The sequence below is a fragment of the Manihot esculenta genome, chromosome 15, assembly GCF_001659605.2.
Source record: "Manihot esculenta cultivar AM560-2 chromosome 15, M.esculenta_v8, whole genome shotgun sequence".
NCBI classification, from domain to species: Eukaryota; Viridiplantae; Streptophyta; class Magnoliopsida; order Malpighiales; family Euphorbiaceae; genus Manihot; species Manihot esculenta.
In genome coordinates this window covers 17,593,033-17,611,493 of record NC_035175.2, presented here as the reverse complement: position 1 = coordinate 17,611,493, position 18,461 = coordinate 17,593,033, and the positions used below count along the sequence as shown (strand labels likewise).

The following is an 18,461-nucleotide window of genomic DNA, read 5'->3' as shown; positions in this document are numbered from 1 at the left end:
AACTTGCCATGGAAGAAAAAGGAAGCGTACCTGAGAACACGATGGGATGAAAAACCGTACAAGGAGTTGCAGGAAGACAGAGAGCAGACAAAAGCTAGTTCTTCAAAAGACAGAAGGAATTCGAAAAGAAAGGCAATTATGAGGCAGGGCATTGATCTGAACAGTTTTGTCTTGGAGCGGCGCGATCATTAATTGTTCTCGAAGTTTACCCTCTCAACGGTTAGGTAATAACCGGCGAGACGGTAAAGGGGCAAAAGGATGATCGCTGGGCTTATCTACATCTATCAAGGGCCAAGTACACGATGACAGCCCATCATTTAAAAGCCCATTCGCCATCCACATAATACAAGCCCAACTCATCAGTCAGAGCAACTTAGCCTACTACTTTACCATCCCTATGGTAAATGCCGAGGAAACAGAGGGGCAAGCAAATGGGAGCATGATAAAGGTCAGACTTGCTCATCACTTAAAAAGTTATAAGATTTGATTTATCGTTATTAAACAAAGGATGTGAGATCGGAAAGAGGCGCCAAGAGCACCTCGGGATCATACAAAGCTGAGAGCTTAGAGTTCAACTCATCAGAAGCCGAGCTCAGAGGTCAGATTAGTCCAGCTCGGACAGCATGACTTGAGAGCTCGGCCAGCTAAAGGAAACTCAGAGCTCATTTCACTAAGCAAAGACAGAACTCTCGGGTCGGTTAGCCTAGCTCGGACAACATGACGTGAGAGCCCGGCCGGATGAAGGAGACTCAAAGCTCAATTCATCGAAGTAAAGACCGAGCTCACAGGTCGGTCAGACAGTCCAGTTCGGAAACTTGAAAGCCCAGTTGGCTAAGTGGATCCGGAGTTCAAGTCATCAGAGCTCGCAGATATGGTTAGATCAGCTCGGAAAAAAGCAGGACAGAGCTCAGTTGGTTAAAATTATAAGGCGAGCAATCTAAAGTATTTCACACATGATAAAGGAAGAACAGCTTGAGCATGAGAGCAGAACAAGAACTTCATTAAAAGAAAAGTACATTACAGCACGTTACAAAGGCCTACACTACGGGATGAAAGACTATCCTTAAAGGATTTACATATCCAGATACTTCATCATCTACGATTATCACCTACCCTACTATTCTAGTCTTCAGCTCGGAGGACTTCTCGTAGCTCGGAATTTGAGTTTTTCAGAAAAGGCCAAGATCTGTCCCGCTATTATAGGGGAACTGAACAAGTTGATTCCCATAAGCATTTCTCACTGTACCCCTGGGCAAACGTTCGGTTACCCGAATGTGATGCACGGTACATTCGAACAAGCTCAGATATTGTATGCCGGCCGTGCACCACACATGAAAAACATAAGTCTTCGGGCTATGGCCCCGAAGAGATCGCGAAGTACACATTCGAAGAAATCGCTGGAGACCTGACTGAGTGCAGCAGATCCCAGTCTCACGTAATACTGGTACTTCACACCAAAGGGAATAATAATACTGGTACTTCACATCAAAAAGAACAACAAGCTGAGCGCCGGCGCCACTCCCATTTATATCAAAAGAGGACAACGGGGGCATCGAGGAAATTCCCTTTTTCTCTGCGGAAAAAGGTGAAGTTAGAGCGAACCCCTCAATAGCCCAGAACTTCTTTGGAGCCCGGGCAACAAGCAGAGGAGGAGGCCGGCCAGACTACCTGGGTAAAGCAGTTTCAGCAGCTTCCCGAATGGTCCCACCCTTCGACTGCCATACCAGAAGGATCTTCAATGCACCATCCAGACGCCTTAGAGGTAACATCAAATTTTCAAGAATTTTGAGCTGACCCATTTTATTTCAGGAACTGCAAAAAGTTTCAAAACAGAGACAAGTCAGAAACAGTTCTCCCTTAAGATGATAAGAGCAAAATCAAAACAAACCTCTGAGGCACAAGGCAATCTGTTTGAAGAAGGCGTCGAATAGACCTGCCACAGATAAAACAAGAATTTCTCATTTCAACAGAAGGCTCAAGAATGAAGAAAAGCTGGCGCTGATATATACTCGGAGCCTGAGGACTTAGCACGGGGCAGAGCTACACTAGACTCTAAGCCAGTGATGTCAGCTTCTTAAAAGATATTCACGGGAAAGGAAAGAAAGGAGATGTCCAGATAATGATGACAAAAAAAAGCAAAGGCGGCAGAGGACAAGAAGAATAGAAAAAAGACAGAAAGAGAAAAGAGCAGATAGAATTCAGAAGCTGCGCAACGACTGAAAGATGAAAGGATGTTATTAAGGCACCTGAACCCGAACAGACGCGATCATACTAGTTCTTGGTATTCACCCCCTCGGCAGTTGGAGCAATAACTGCCGAGAAGGTGAAGGGGCAATTGATGACCGCTGGATTCCTTCACCCCAGGCCAGGGGCTTGACCACAGCCCAAGGCCCATGACGTAGAGGCCCACACACCTGATATACATAACAAGCCTGGCTCATCCAACCCTCAAGGCCGGGCTCGACCCATCTTCTTCACTCAAGCTGGCCCGGCCCACACGAAGCAGGCCCTCTCCACTCAGGCTTAGCGTCCGGACCAACTCTCGGCCCAGCCCAGGATCCAGAGAAATATTCACCAGACAGCCTGGCAGATCCGCTCGAACGTACGCACGAGGAGAATCAGAGGCCGTTACGCATGGAGCAGGCGGCTGATACCCTAGTACCTCCGAATCCGCATGGCAGAGACGCGTGGTCCAATCCTGGAGAGACCTTTACACGTCACCAGCAAGCAAGACAATGTATAAAAGAGGAGTCCCCTCCTCAGAAAGCTTAAGCCTTATTCAGTAATACAAAACCCTTGTAAAACCCTATTCTATTGGATCTCAGATCATCAGTTTATAATGTATATGTATAATATTTTGGGTAGCAAAGACATTGTTATTTATTTTGCACCCATCATTTCTTTTTTAATGTTTAGACTTTGTCGTTTATTTTGCGCCACATTGTTTTTTTAAATATTTTGACTTTAAATTAATTAAAGTGAACAATTAAAGTTTTATTTTAATTGAACATTTGAATAAATGATTACTAATATATAACAAGTTTGTTTATAATGTATACGTATAATATTTTGGGATAATAAAGACACTGTCGTTTATTTTGCACCACATTATTTCTTTTTTAATGTTCTTGACTTTAAACTAAATAAAATGAACAATTGAAGTTTTATGTTAATTGAGTATTTGAATAAATGATTAAAAATAAATAACAATTTTGTTTTTAATGTATGAGTATAATATTTTAGGTAAGAAAGGCACTGTCTTTATTTTGCGCCACATTATTTCTTTTTTTAATGTTCTTGACATTAAACTAATTAAAGTGAACAATTAAGGTTTTAATTTAATTTAATATTTGAATAACTGATTACTAATATATAACAATTTTATTTATAATGTATAAGTATAATATTTTATGGTAACCAGATGATAGGCGGTTGTCGAAGCCGTCAAAAATAAACCTATTAAACAATCAACAATAAACTTGTAGATAGTGGCAATAGGGTCGAACCACAGGGAATTGACACCAATGATTTTCCTAATAATGACTAGGTCAAGTAAATAACAAGTAATTAAAAGAGGGGGGTTTTGATTTGATGATTAAAATTAAATAGCAAAAGAAAGCAATAATTTAAATAGATGAGAATTTCAATGAGAAAGAGATTCTAGCTGAAGTGTGAGTCTAATTCAGTTTGTTCAGAATTGATCATTGATTATTAAAGACTCCTATTTGATTTCAATAAATCAGTTTTGGTTGTGGAAGACGCTTCTCACAATCCAAATTCTTCCTTAGTTCTAGTTTGATTAGGAAACGTTCGCTAATCAAACACTAATCAACAAGTTGCCAAGGAACGTCCTTGGGGCATTGTAGCATCGAACAACTGTTGACTGCATTAAGACTTAGAAAAACCCAATTCTATCCTTGCCAACCGCGTGGTCAAGTTTAGATTATGCAACTTGATTAAATGTGTATTTGAACAACCTAAGCAATTACGGACCTAAATCATTCAAACAATATTACTTAAGCAATTTAAAAGCAATGGGCCCTTATTGATTCTAAAAGCAAAGTAATAATTATGGAAAATATCAGTTTGCATAAATATTAAAACAAACAAGAGTTCAACAATGGAGTATTAAACCTCCCAATTCATCACAAATCTGAATATTCTCAACTTCAACTAGAAAAGGAAGGAAATTAGCCACTCATGGTGGACAAAATACACAAAGAAAAGATGAAAAGAAGAAAAGAGAATTTCTGCAGAGTTTCTGGTGCTGAGAGATGATGCTGAGTTGCTGACCAGATGATGCCTTTGCTGGTTTGGAGGCTCTCCTTTTATAGCTGAAGAATTCTATCTATCTAGGGTTTTGAAATCCCTTTTTGATTTGGTGTTTGACTCCTCTTTTGATGTTGAATTTAATTGCAATTGGAATTCCTTGGATGAGAAGCTCTTTCGTGGCTCTTGGTTTTATGTTGGTAGTGATTGGGTTGGATTTGGACATCTGAAAATTCGGATTTCTGTTTTCTGCCCAATTTCCCGCTCTGCTGTCAGTTTCTGCTGTCAAAGTGATTTGCCCGGTGATTTGACCAGTTTCTTCAAGTGATTGGGCAAATCACTGACCCAATCACTTTTCTGTGAGTCAGTCCAGTTTTTTGCTCTCTGTCTTCTGCGAGTGATTTGGCCAGTGTCTTCGAGTGTCTTGGGCAAATCACTTGCCATATCACTACTGCCTGTTGCCTCCGGGTTTCTGCTTCAACTTGATCTGGGCAGTGATTGGAGCAGATTATCTGGAGATCTTGGGCAAATCACTGGGCAAATCATCCTTTTGTAAATTTTCTGCACTTTTTCTCCCATTTTCCAATTTCTTCCTTTTCTGTAAAAACAAGATAAAAACCATAAATTAAACTGAAAAATGTGTAAATAAGCAATAATAATTATGATAAAAATGTGGCTAAATTATGCTTGATCAAATACCCCCACACCTAGCTTTTTGCTTGTCCTCAAGCAACAAATAACTTAGTTAATCAAGTTCCTTTTTCCTTTGAGCCTAAGTACCACTTAATCAGCCCCCCCTAGACTCCTAAGCTGAAGTATCACAGTATAGAGTACATGCACCAAGGTCGTCCTCTCCTTTCCTTGTTTCCTTTCACCTACCATGGTCAAGAGAAAGGTTTTTGACTCAATCATGCTTATTCTTTTATGTTAGGTTTAGTGCAGCCCCTAGGAGTGACTTGCCCCTTTTCTTCTTTCTTCCTTTTTATTTTTTATTTTTATTTTCAGCAGCACTTATTCTTATCCTTGCCTGAAAAAGTCACTAACCTTTTTACGCGATTATGTACATGGGTGATACACCCCCGGTTACTCAGTTAGTCACTTGTTCAAGTGGCCACTAGCTTTGTTCATAGTCTAGACCATCGAAACTTATTTGCTTGAAAAAGTTACTGACCTTTTTACGCGATTGTGTACATGGGTGATACACCCCCGGTTACTCAGTCAGTCACTTCTCCAAGTGGCTATTAGGCTCAGTTCATAGTCTTAGACCATTGGAACAGGTTTACGATTTGTGCTTTATGCTGGTCTTTCATGATAGTTTGGGCAAATCAGCTCTTAGGGAGTTACACTATCTTTGTGTTTGCATGTATTTGTATTTTTATTTCCCTTGACCTTAGCAAATTTGAAGATTCAATTCAAGAGAAAAACTCCCTAAGTGAAGGTAACATACTGTGAATGATTCAATTTAAGCTTAAAGGGGTAGCAAATCAATGGGGTCATGAGATAAGGAAACTCTTTTAACCTTGTTATCTATGTTGAGTAGAGCAAAAGCTAAGACAAAATTCTGTGTGTGTGTGCAAGAAAAAATGTGTGAAAAAAAATTCTGGTGTGTGCAAAAAAAAAAAGGTAGGAACAATACAAAAAGAAACAAAAAGAAACAACAAGAAACAAAAAGATGGTGTAATCAATGAATAAATACTCTCCAGTACCCCCACACCTAACCCAAATATTATCCTCAATGTTTGAATAAATGTATAGAAAAATGAAGGAGAAAAGGGAAAGTGACTTCCTGGCATGTGAGTGATTTGACCAGTGACTTGGGCAAGCACTGGGCAAATCACTGGGCAGATCGCTATCTGTCACGGTGCTGGGGCAGAAAATGGTCCACCAGCAGGTCCAACAAGTGCTCCATCCTTTGCATTCGATCCTCAATCCTACTGAGACGAGCCTCTACTGTCTGGTTGGGTGCTTCGTCTTCAGGTGGCTGAGGAGCATCTTGCTGGGGGGCTGCTGGAGGAGTATTTGCTGGTTCTTGCCCTGTTTCCTGTGCTGTCTTATCTGTAGGAGCTGCTATGGAGGCTGGCTGCTGAGTGGTGGTGTTTGTGGTGGCCTTCTTCCTTCTGAAAACACGCTCATGGCGTGGCGTTACTGGACCTGCAGGTGCAATGGAAAAAACATCCCCCACCTTGCAAAGCAACCCCATATCATCTAATGTGCGTAGGTCCAAGGGGGTTGTTTTGGGGGTGGGGGAGAGGTCAGTATGTGCTGGGTGCAATAATTTGAGATTCACTGCAATGGCAGTGATCAAAGGACCAAAAATCAAGGGCCTGTTATATTGTATGATGCTGGATAGTTGGGTGGCAACCCAATATCCAAGATGAATCTTCCTGCCCCTGTGCATGCACCAAAGGATATACAACTCAGTTCTGGTTAGGATGTTGGAAGCATCCTTCCTCCCAGAGAATGTATAGGCCAGGAATCTGTGGAGGTATTTCAAACTGGGGTTGCTGAGGTATAGGTCCTTGGACCTAGTGGGTGAGTATGAATCTAGGGGATTATCACTTAATTCCAAGTACGCAGAGCTTGGATCAAACTCAGCAGGGAAGTCCCAGGTGGACTGAGGGCATTCACAGCCCATGGCTATGCCGAATTCCTGCAGGGATAAGCGAAATCGCTTCCTCAATAACCTAAATCCAATAGTGCCTGGTGTGTGTATGTTATGCATGGCAGGTTTATCAAAATAGAACGTGGTGAAGAACTCATGTGTGAGTTCAAGGAAGGAGGGCATGCGCAGGAAGAAAAAAGTGTCCCAGCCAACAGCAGAGATGAGGGAACGTACCTGGGAATGGAGTCTCAGTGCTCCTAGGGTGCCATGGTGGATATACTTACCTGGGTGATATGGTAGAGATGAAACTTTAACCAGCCTGGTGCGCTCAGAAATTTTGTTGAATGTCAGGGTGTAACGACCCGGAAATCCGACCCGTTACCGGCGCTAGGATCCAGATCGGCTTAAGGCCGCCGGGACCCGTAGCAAGCCTACATACCTCCTGTAAACCTGTGGAATCCCATACATAACATCATATACATGATCTGTAAAAAAAAATTTTCTTTTCTCTTATCCAAGCAAAACCTGTGCATGCACAAAATCATACATAAACCCCACACTGGAGTCCTCATCAAATACTCCAATGGGGTATCATCATCATACATATCAGCTTGGATAATCATGGTCATTAACATCATTACTCATTAAACATTCTGTACATAATGGGGATTCACACACCTCTAGGTCAAGCACTACTATAATCCTCAATACATCATCAAATCGTTCATTACATTACATGGTCATAAATACTCATTACATCATGTTCATGTCCACTACTATCTATTACAACATACATAACTTGACTTCACTCTAGCCGACTTCTTGATCTATCCTGTACCTGCAACTCTGGGGATAAAGGGAGTGGGGTGAGCTACTAGAGCCCAGTGAGCAGAAACAAAAAAACATATGTTTTAATTCCTCCATTTTTAGGTATATTATTATTCATTTTATTATTATTATTATCATATAACTTTTGCTTATTCATGCTTTCATGTATGCGTCATAACACAAACATTTCACAACAAGGATGAACTTGTCACCATTTAGCCCCTATCTTTCTTACTTATACATGCCGGGGGCGTAGAGCCGTAGCAGGCACACCCGGACTTCCATAATCAGTCATAGTGCCAGGGGCGTAGAGCCGTAGCAGGCACACCTGGACTCACATAGGCTATCATGACATACAAGGGCTAATGGATCATTCAACATTCATCCACATCAACAACAAAGTATGCAATGCAACATATTCGTGAATTCTAATGCAAACAACCTAATATTGCAATGGCATAGTGATGCATGGGCAATGCTTTATGATTCATTCATTTATTCATTTACTTTAAAGTTTAATGGTTGTTCCACTCACCTGGCAACTGAAGCTTTAACAACGAACTCTGAACGACTATCTCACAACCGGGGGTCTCGGTTCCTCGGGTCCGAACCTACACAGGTGGACTCAAATGAGGTACCAACATACGTGAACATGACTCTAAAATACTCCCCAAAAACCCCCTAAAACAACCTGAAAACATCACATGAGAACATGCAAGAAATGGCTGAACAGGGCACTTTCGGCGGCACCTTCGGCGGCCGAAAGTCCTGGACAGAGACGAAACTCAGGTAGGTTCGGCGGCACCTTCGGCGGCCGAAAGTGCCAGACAGAGACGAAAGTCTCTTTTCGGGGGCAACTTCGGCAGCCGAAAGGCCTGCCTCCCCAGCCATGTTCGGCGGCCGAAAGTACCTTCGGCTGCCGAACCTGGTTTCTGCCAAAGGGCAGAAACTTGGCTCCCTTAGCACATTTCGCCTCCAAACCTTCCAAACATGCATATTGTTCAACCAAAGCATGCATACAAGTTCCTAGGGGCCTCAAACATGCATATACCCCATCTACAACACTTCAATCACACACAATCAAGCTACATTGATCAAAAAGTCATCAAAAACCCATAGGTTTAACATATACCCTAACATGCATTCTACCCCTTAAAACTTCATAAAACTTGTTTAAATCATACATTGAGCTTAAGATCGGCTCTTACCTCTTGAAGATCGAGGGTTGAGGAGATCTAAACTTGGAGATGGGAGAAGTTCCAACTTTTGGTCTCCAAGCTCCAAAACTCGTTCTAAGCTCAAAGATCTTCAAAACCAAAGTTATAAACTTGTAAAGATCATGGAAAAAGGAAGGAAAAACTCAAGATTGGGGAAGGATGGCGGAATGCTCACCTTGGCCGAAATGGGGAGAAAAAGCTCGCCCATTTTCGGCTAAGGGACCCTTTTATAGGTGGCTGGCCAGGCCACGTTCGGGGGCCGAATGTGCCTCCGCATCCATGCAAATGTTCGGCGGCCGAACATGAGGTTCAGCGGCCGAACCTTGACTTCCCTCACTCATGCTTTCGGGGGCCTAACGTGCCTCCAAAACGCATGCATGTTTGGCGGCCGAACTTGACTTTCGGCGGCCGAACCTGGGTTTTCCTCCAAAGACTTTTCATGTAAAAACTCATTTAATTTCTTACTTAAAAACATGAAATACATGAAAACATTTCATAAAATCATAGTTTTACCCTTCTAGAGGTTTCCGACATCCGAGGTCCCACCGGACGGTAGGGATTCCGATACCGGAGTCTAGCCGGGTATTACATTCTCCCCCCCTTAAGAACATTCGTCCCCGAATGTTCCTCAACTAACATACAAAGCATGGCATCAACATGGCATAAACACAACATACAGCATAGCATACATACAGACACTCAAAACAATAAACGCTCACCTCAAAACAGATGGGGATATTGCTGGAGCATTGACTCCCGTGTCTCCCAGGTGCATTCTTCAATATTGTGGTGGTTCCAAAGGACTTTCACCATCGGGATTTCCTTGTTCCTCAGCTTTCTGATCTGAGTGTCTAGGATCCGCACTGGCTGTTCTACATAGGTGAGATCCTCATGGATCTCCACATCAGGCTCACTAAGAACCTTGCTCGGATCTGACACGTACTTCCGTAACAGAGAAACATGGAAAACCGGATGGATTCTCTCCATCGAAGCAGGCAAGTCTAGCTTGTACGACACATTACCGACCCTCTGAAGCACCTCGAAAGGACCGATGTACCGTGGAGCTAACTTACCCTTCTTCCCGAACCGAACCACTCCTTTCATAGGAGACACCTTGAGCAAAACCAAATCCCCCTCCTGAAACTCTAGCTGTCTTCTGCGGATATCTGCATAACTCTTCTGCCGACTAGCAGCAGTCTTGATCCTCTCTCTGATTATGGGCACCACCCTGCTGGTAAGCTCTACTAACTCCGGACCCGCAAGAGTCCTCTCTCCTACTTCCTCCCAGCAGATAGGTGATCTGCACTTCCTCCCATACAAAGCTTCATATGGAGCCATCCCTATGCTAGCATGATAGCTGTTATTGTAGGCAAACTCCACCAAAGGTAGATGCTGCCTCCAAGAACCGCCAAAATCTAGCACACACATTCTGAGCATATCCTCTATTGTCTGGATGGTCCTCTCTGACTGTCCGTCTGTCTGTGGGTGGAAGGCAGTACTGAAGTCTAATCTGGTACCCATAGCGTTCTGCAGACTCCGCCAAAACCTGGAGGTGAACTGGGGCCCTCTATCTGACACTATAGATACCGGGACCCCATGCAGTCTGACAATCTCATCTACGTACACCTGCGCCAACTTGTCCACAGAGTAACCACTCCTGACAGGGATGAAGTGAGCAGATTTGGTGAGTTTGTCCACAATCACCCATATGGAGTCCAATCTGTTGGACGTCGCCGGTAACCCCACTACGAAGTCCATAGCTATATTCTCCCATTTCCACTCCGGAATAGGTAGCGGGTTAAGCATTCCAGCCGGCTTCTGATGTTCTAGTTTCACCCTCTGACACACATCGCAGGCTGACACGAACAGTGCCACGTCCTTCTTCATAGCTGGCCACCAATACACTCTCTTCAGATCCTGATACATCTTGGTGGCTCCAGGGTGAACACTATACCTGGTATTATGGGCTTCCCCCATAATATCTCCCTTCAGACCAATGTCATCTGGCACACATAATCTGTTCCCGTAGCGGAGGATCCCCTTATCATCAAACTTGAACTCATTACTCTGGCCTGACTGAACCGTTCTGGCTATCCTGACCAACTCTGGGTCCTCATGCTGTTTCTGAGCTACCTGCTCCAGAAACACGGGTGTCACTCTCATCTGAGCCACTAAGGCACCTGTGCCAGACAACTCCAACTGTAATCCCTCACTCATAAGTCTGTGGAACTCCTTCACCACCGGCCTCCTCTCTGCTGAAATGTGGGATAGACTGCCGAGTGATTTCCGGCTTAGGGCGTCTGCCACGACATTCGCCTTACCCGGATGGTACTGAATCTTACAATCATAGTCACTCAACAGCTCTACCCATCTCCTCTGCCTCAAATTCAAATCTCTCTGACTCAAGATGTGTTGCAGGCTCTTATGATCTGTGAAGATCTCACACTTTACCCCATAAAGGTAATGCCTCCACATCTTGAGTGCAAAGATCACTGCTGCCATCTCTAGGTCATGTGTGGGGTAATTCAGCTCATGCTTCTTCAGCTGCCTAGAAGCATAAGCGATCACCCTCTCATTTTGCATTAGTACACAACCCAGTCCCACACGGGACGCATCACAATATACTGAGAAGTCATCATCACTTTTTGGCAGAGCCAACACCGGTGCTGAAGTCAACCTCCTTTTAAGCTCCTCAAAGCTTCCCTCACACTGATCGGTCCATATGAATTTCTGATTCTTCTTTGTCAATTTGGTCATAGGAGCAGCAATCTTGGAGAAGTCCTAAACGAACCTCCTGTAGTAACCTGCTAAACCCAGAAAACTCTTGATCTCTGTCACGGTGGTGGGTCTAGGCCAGTTAGCTACAGCCTCTACCTTCTTGGGGTCTACTTCAATACCCTGTTCTGACACAATGTGCCCCAAGAATGAAATGCTCCTAAGCCAAAACTCACACTTGGAGAACTTGGCATACAAGCCATGCTCTCTCAAGGTCTGCAAAACTGTCCTCAGGTGATGGGCATGCTCCTCTGCATTTCTGGAGTACACTAAGATATCATCTATGAAGACAATAACGAAGTGATCCAGATACTGACTGAATACTCTGTTCATGAGGTCCATGAATGCTGCAGGGGCGTTGGTCAACCCAAACGGCATCACAAGGAACTCATAGTGCCCATACCTGGTCCTGAAAGCTGTCTTCGGTACATCTTCATCCCTTTTCCTCAACTGATGGTACCCTGATCTCAGATCTATTTTGGAGAAACAACCTGCTCCTGCTAGCTGGTCGAATAGATCGTCGATCCTCGGCAAAGGGTACTTGTTCTTGGTAGTGACCTTGTTCAACTGCCTGTAGTCGATACAAAGTCTAAGGGATCCATCCTTCTTCCTCACAAACAAAACCGGAGCACCCCAAGGTGAAGTACTCGGTCGGATGAAACCCTTATCTACCAGCTCTTGCAACTGTTCCTTCAGTTCCTTCAATTCAGCTGGTGCCATCCTGTAGGGAGGGATAGAGATCGGTCTGGTACCAGGCATTAACTCAATCTCGAACTCTATCTCCCTAGCAGGTGGTAACCCTGGCAGCTACTGGGAAAACATCTAAGAACTCACTCACCACAGGCACTGAGGCGGGCTCTCTGACATGACTATCTAACTCCCTCACATGAGCTAGAAACCCCTGACATCCCCTCCTAAGCAACCTACGAGCCTGAAGAGCTGAGATCAGACCTCTAGGTGTACCCCTCTTGTCTCCTCTGAAGACGACCTCTGACCCATCCTGATCTCTGAATCTGACTACCTTGTCTCTACAGTCCAAGGTAGCACCATGGGTCGATAACCAATCCATCCCTAGAATGACGTCAAAATCTGTCAAATCTAGAACCACGAGGTCGGCGGAAAGGCATCTTCCCTCTATGAAAACTGGACTATATTGGCAGACTGCCTCTGCCACTGACGGGTCACACTTGGGTCCACTGACCCATAGGGGACACTCTAACCCAGAGACCATCAATCCTACCCTCTCCACGACTCTCGGAGCAATAAAAGAATGAGATGCACCCGGGTCCATTAAGGCATACACATCAGAACAACCAATGATGAGATTACCTGCCACCACGGTGTTGGATGTGTTGGCCTCCTGCTGAGTCATAGTGAAGATCCGTGCTGGAGCTGATGGACCTTCACCTCTGTATCCTGCTGATGAAGAGGTTGACCCTCTCTCTCTGCCCCTGCCACTGGCCTGTGTTGCGGCTGGAGCTACTGGCTGCACCACACTGCCGGAGGTTGTCTGCTGAGACGGTGCTGTAAAGGCTCCTCTAGGACAGTCTCGAGCCAAATGACCCGCCTGTCCGCATCTGAAACATGTGTTTGTCCCTGCCAGACATACTCCCTTGTGTGGTCTCCCACATCTCATACATGCTGTAACCTCTGCGCCAGAGCTTGAGCCACTGCCTAAACCCAGACCTGACTTGATCTTGTTCCAGAACTTATTCTTCTTAGATTTTCTGTGACCTCTGTCCCACTTCTTACTGCCTGCAACTGCTGCACTTAGAGAAGAAGAGTCTACCCTTTCCCCACCTGGGGTCTTGGACCCAGAAGACTGTGCCACTGACTGTTTTACCTTCCCCTCAACGATAGCACTAGCCTCCATTCTCCTAACCATATCCACTATGGCATGGAAACTCTCTCTCTCTGCTGACTGTACCAAAGAGGAATACCTGGAGTGCAGTCTCATAATATATCTCCTTGACTTCTTTTGATCTGTGTCCAAATTCAGCCCAGCATATGGCAACAACTCCAGGAACCTGTCTGTGTACTCGTCTATACTCATGTCATCAGTTTGCCTCAACTGCTCGAATTCTATCATCTTCAATTCCCTTGAACTATCAGGGAAAGCCCATCCTGCAAACTCATTTGAAAACTCTTCCCAATTCATGCTATCCACTCTCGGGTTCACATAATTCTTGAACCACTCCCGTGCCTTCTTGCACTTAAGCGTGAACCCGGCCATCTGAATGGCTCTACTGTCATCAGCCCCTATCTCATCTGTAATTGCCTTGACCCGCTCCAAATACACGAACGGATCATCACCGGTTTCAAACTGGGGAGCACCCAGCTTCATATAATCGGTCATTTTGACCTTGCTCCCTCCAGATGAGGTAGGTTTGGGTACTTGTGTTTCCGGGACAGTAGATACTGGTGGCGGTGGAGGTACAACATCCCCTGGGGTAGGGTTTGCTGTACTGGTATAGGGAGGTGGAGGTGGGTACATGGGGTACTGAGAGTATGGTGGGTAGTAAGGTGGGTATGGCATATGTGGAGGATAAGGGCTAAAACTGGGGTAATCCGATGTACCTCCCATCGAATACCCTGGATGGTGTGAATAGGGTGGGTAGTGATGTGGCTGGACATAACTCGAGGCCTGAGTGCCTCCTTCTGATTCTCCCATGCCCTCTTCCGGCATGCTCACACCGAGACTGCCATCCCTCCTCTGATCTACCTCCATATCCTCAGACATTCCTCCCTGCACTGTTCCCCTTACTGATCTGCTTCTACCCAGATCCAAAGACCTTCTAGGGTCTCTAGCTACTCTGTCTCTGTTGGACCTACTGGACATTGCCCTAGGCAAAGCTGAAGGACGGGCATCAGTGCCCTCGTCCTGAGGTGGCACTCCAGTCAATCGTGCAGATCGACGAGTTCCTCTCATTCTATCTTCTGAAAAACAGCACATAGCATAAACAATCATTAGCATCATATGGTTCATGTGGAAACACATGAACCCTCATCACATACATAGCATCACATCATAGCATTTATGCACATGCATATCATCATGGCATATCATATCATCATATAGACAGGACTCTACATCCTATCCTAGTGGACATGATTTTCCTAGTGTGCTTGACCTTCTAGAACATCTATGAGCCCGACACTCTAGGTCCGATCATATGAACCTAGGGCTCTGATACCACTCTGTAACGACCCGGAAATCCGACCCGTTACCGGCGCTAGGATCCAGATCGGCTTAAGGCCGCCGGGACCCGTAGCAAGCCTACATACCTCCTGTAAACCTGTGGAATCCCATACATAACATCATATACATGATCTGTAAAAAAAAATTTTCTTTTCTCTTATCCAAGCAAAACCTGTGCATGCACAAAATCATACATAAACCCCACACTGGAGTCCTCATCAAATACTCCAATGGGGTATCATCATCATACATATCAGCTTGGATAATCATGGTCATTAACATCATTACTCATTAAACATTCTGTACATAATGGGGATTCACACACCTCTAGGTCAAGCACTACTATAATCCTCAATACATCATCAAATCGTTCATTACATTACATGGTCATAAATACTCATTACATCATGTTCATGTCCACTACTATCTATTACAACATACATAACTTGACTTCACTCTAGCCGACTTCTTGATCTATCCTGTACCTGCAACTCTGGGGATAAAGGGAGTGGGGTGAGCTACTAGAGCCCAGTGAGCAGAAACAAAAAAACATATGTTTTAATTCCTCCATTTTTAGGTATATTATTATTCATTTTATTATTATTATTATCATATAACTTTTGCTTATTCATGCTTTCATGTATGCGTCATAACACAAACATTTCACAACAAGGATGAACTTGTCACCATTTAGCCCCTATCTTTCTTACTTATACATGCCGGGGGCGTAGAGCCGTAGCAGGCACACCCGGACTTCCATAATCAGTCATAGTGCCAGGGGCGTAGAGCCGTAGCAGGCACACCTGGACTCACATAGGCTATCATGACATACAAGGGCTAATGGATCATTCAACATTCATCCACATCAACAACAAAGTATGCAATGCAACATATTCGTGAATTCTAATGCAAACAACCTAATATTGCAATGGCATAGTGATGCATGGGCAATGCTTTATGATTCATTCATTTATTCATTTACTTTAAAGTTTAATGGTTGTTCCACTCACCTGGCAACTGAAGCTTTAACAACGAACTCTGAACGACTATCTCACAACCGGGGGTCTCGGTTCCTCGGGTCCGAACCTACACAGGTGGACTCAAATGAGGTACCAACATACGTGAACATGACTCTAAAATACTCCCCAAAAACCCCCTAAAACAACCTGAAAACATCACATGAGAACATGCAAGAAATGGCTGAACAGGGCACTTTCGGCGGCACCTTCGGCGGCCGAAAGTCCTGGACAGAGACGAAACTCAGGTAGGTTCAGCGGCACCTTCGGCGGCCGAAAGTGCCAGACAGAGACGAAAGTCTCTTTTCGGGGGCAACTTCGGCAGCCGAAAGGCCTGCCTACCCAGCCATGTTCGGCGGCCGAAAGTACCTTCGGCTGCCGAACCTGGTTTCTGCCAAAGGGCAGAAACTTGGCTCCCTTAGCACATTTCGCCTCCAAACCTTCCAAACATGCATATTGTTCAACCAAAGCATGCATACAAGTTCCTAGGGGCCTCAAACATGCATATACCCCATCTACAACACTTCAATCACACACAATCAAGCTACATTGATCAAAAAGTCATCAAAAACCCATAGGTTTAACATATACCCTAACATGCATTCTACCCCTTAAAACTTCATAAAACTTGTTTAAATCATACATTGAGCTTAAGATCGGCTCTTACCTCTTGAAGATCGAGGGTTGAGGAGATCTAAACTTGGAGATGGGAGAAGTTCCAACTTTTGGTCTCCAAGCTCCAAAACTCGTTCTAAGCTCAAAGATCTTCAAAACCAAAGTTATAAACTTGTAAAGATCATGGAAAAAGGAAGGAAAAACTCAAGATTGGGGAAGGATGGCGGAATGCTCACCTTGGCCGAAATGGGGAGAAAAAGCTCGCCCATTTTCGGCTAAGGGACCCTTTTATAGGTGGCTGGCCAGGCCACGTTCGGGGGCCGAATGTGCCTCCGCATCCATGCAAATGTTCGGCGGCCGAACATGAGGTTCGGCGGCCGAACCTTGACTTCCCTCACTCATGCTTTCGGGGGCCTAACGTGCCTCCAAAACGCATGCATGTTCGGCGGCCGAACTTGACTTTCGGCGGCCGAACCTGGGTTTTCCTCCAAAGACTTTTCATGTAAAAACTCATTTAATTTCTTACTTAAAAACATGAAATACATGAAAACATTTCATAAAATCATAGTTTTACCCTTCTAGAGGTTTCCGACATCCGAGGTCCCACCGGACGGTAGGGATTCCGATACCGGAGTCTAGCCGGGTATTACACAGGGCTTTAACGATGTGATCTGGGTATACTGGCTTGGGCAAATCGCTGGGCAAATTGCTGGGCATATCACTGAGTGTGTCGCTTGGTAAGTCTGTGGGCGCATCAGTGGGCACATCAGTGGGCGCATCAGTGGGCACATCAGTGGGCACATCGCTAGGCATAGCGTTTGGCACATTGCTGGGCGCATCAGTGGGCATATCACTTGGCATAGCGCTTAGCAAATTGCTGGGCGCATCAGTGGGCATATCACTTGGCATAGCGCTTAGCGAATTGCTGGGCGCATCAGTGGGCATATCCGCGGGCATATCGCTGGTGAAGGCAGTGGGCGTACCACTTTCTTTGTGTCCTGCGGGATGTATGGCAATGGTAGGTTCTGGTTCTGATCTTGGTGGCGGAGGTGGCGACTGTATTCTCGGCCGTTTCTGGCCATGGCTGGAGGAAGTGGTGGCTTCAGGTAGCATTTCGCCCGCAGGGTTTGCCTTCGGGGCTATTGTGGATGGTGGTGGCGGCGTTCTTGGCCGTTTCGTTTGCCGGTAATATGTCTGGACGGCCGGTGAGTCGGTGCGTCCTGTTGCTGTACTTGTGGCCTGTGGTGTCTCGGTGTTGGTGGTGGCCGGTGGAGTGGTGTCCCACGCTTCATCGTCACTGTCGGAGGGGATGGATCTCGGCAGCCCTAGTTTCCTCCACATGAACGGTCCGCCGGTGGCCTTCATCTTAATTCGGACCATGGTGGTCTTGAGTTTGCCGGTGGGTGAGTGGTGGGTCGGAGAGGAGAGATCTTGAAGAAGAAGAGATAAAAACAGTAAATTGCGTAAAAAGTAAAAATAAAAGAAAAGACTACTTAAAGTGATTTGGGTATGTGAACTGCCCTGATCATTTAATGCTGGCCCTCTAGATTCTTGACAGGGTGATTTGACCAGTGATTTGGGTAAGCAGTGGGCAAATCACTTGGCCAGATCGCTGCTCCTTTGCAGTTGCTGGGCTGGTACTGTTCACGCCCTTTTCTGATGATGTGCTTGATTTTGCGATTTGACCGGTGATCTTGGTCGAATTATCTAGGCAATTGGGCAAATCACTGCCCCGATCACTTGTGACTATGGTGTATTCAGTCGATTTGCCCGGCGATTTGGGCAAGCAGTGGGCAAATCACTGGGCAAATCACTACATCTGGGCTGCCTCCCAGTAGCGCCCTGTTTTCTGTCTTGGGCTGGACTTCAGTGTCTTGCTCAGCAGTCTTGGGAAGGGGGATCCAAGGGAACCTCCTCCACAACATGGACAGTAAAACCTT

The 18,461-nt window shown here is 45.2% G+C and overlaps 1 protein-coding gene across 1 annotated transcript; it reads right to left on the bottom strand.

Moving 5' to 3' along the window:
• Positions 1 to 1,768: 1,768 nt before the first annotated feature.
• LOC122721961 (putative uncharacterized protein DDB_G0290521) lies at positions 1,769 to 17,886 on the bottom strand. The gene is made up of 2 exons (XM_043951380.1): positions 17,172 to 17,886; positions 1,769 to 1,812 (listed from the first exon to the last, which is right to left on the bottom strand). The coding sequence occupies exons 1-2, from the start codon at positions 17,884 to 17,886 to the stop codon at positions 1,769 to 1,771; spliced, it is 759 nt and encodes a 252-aa protein (XP_043807315.1).
• Positions 17,887 to 18,461: the final 575 nt, after the last annotated feature.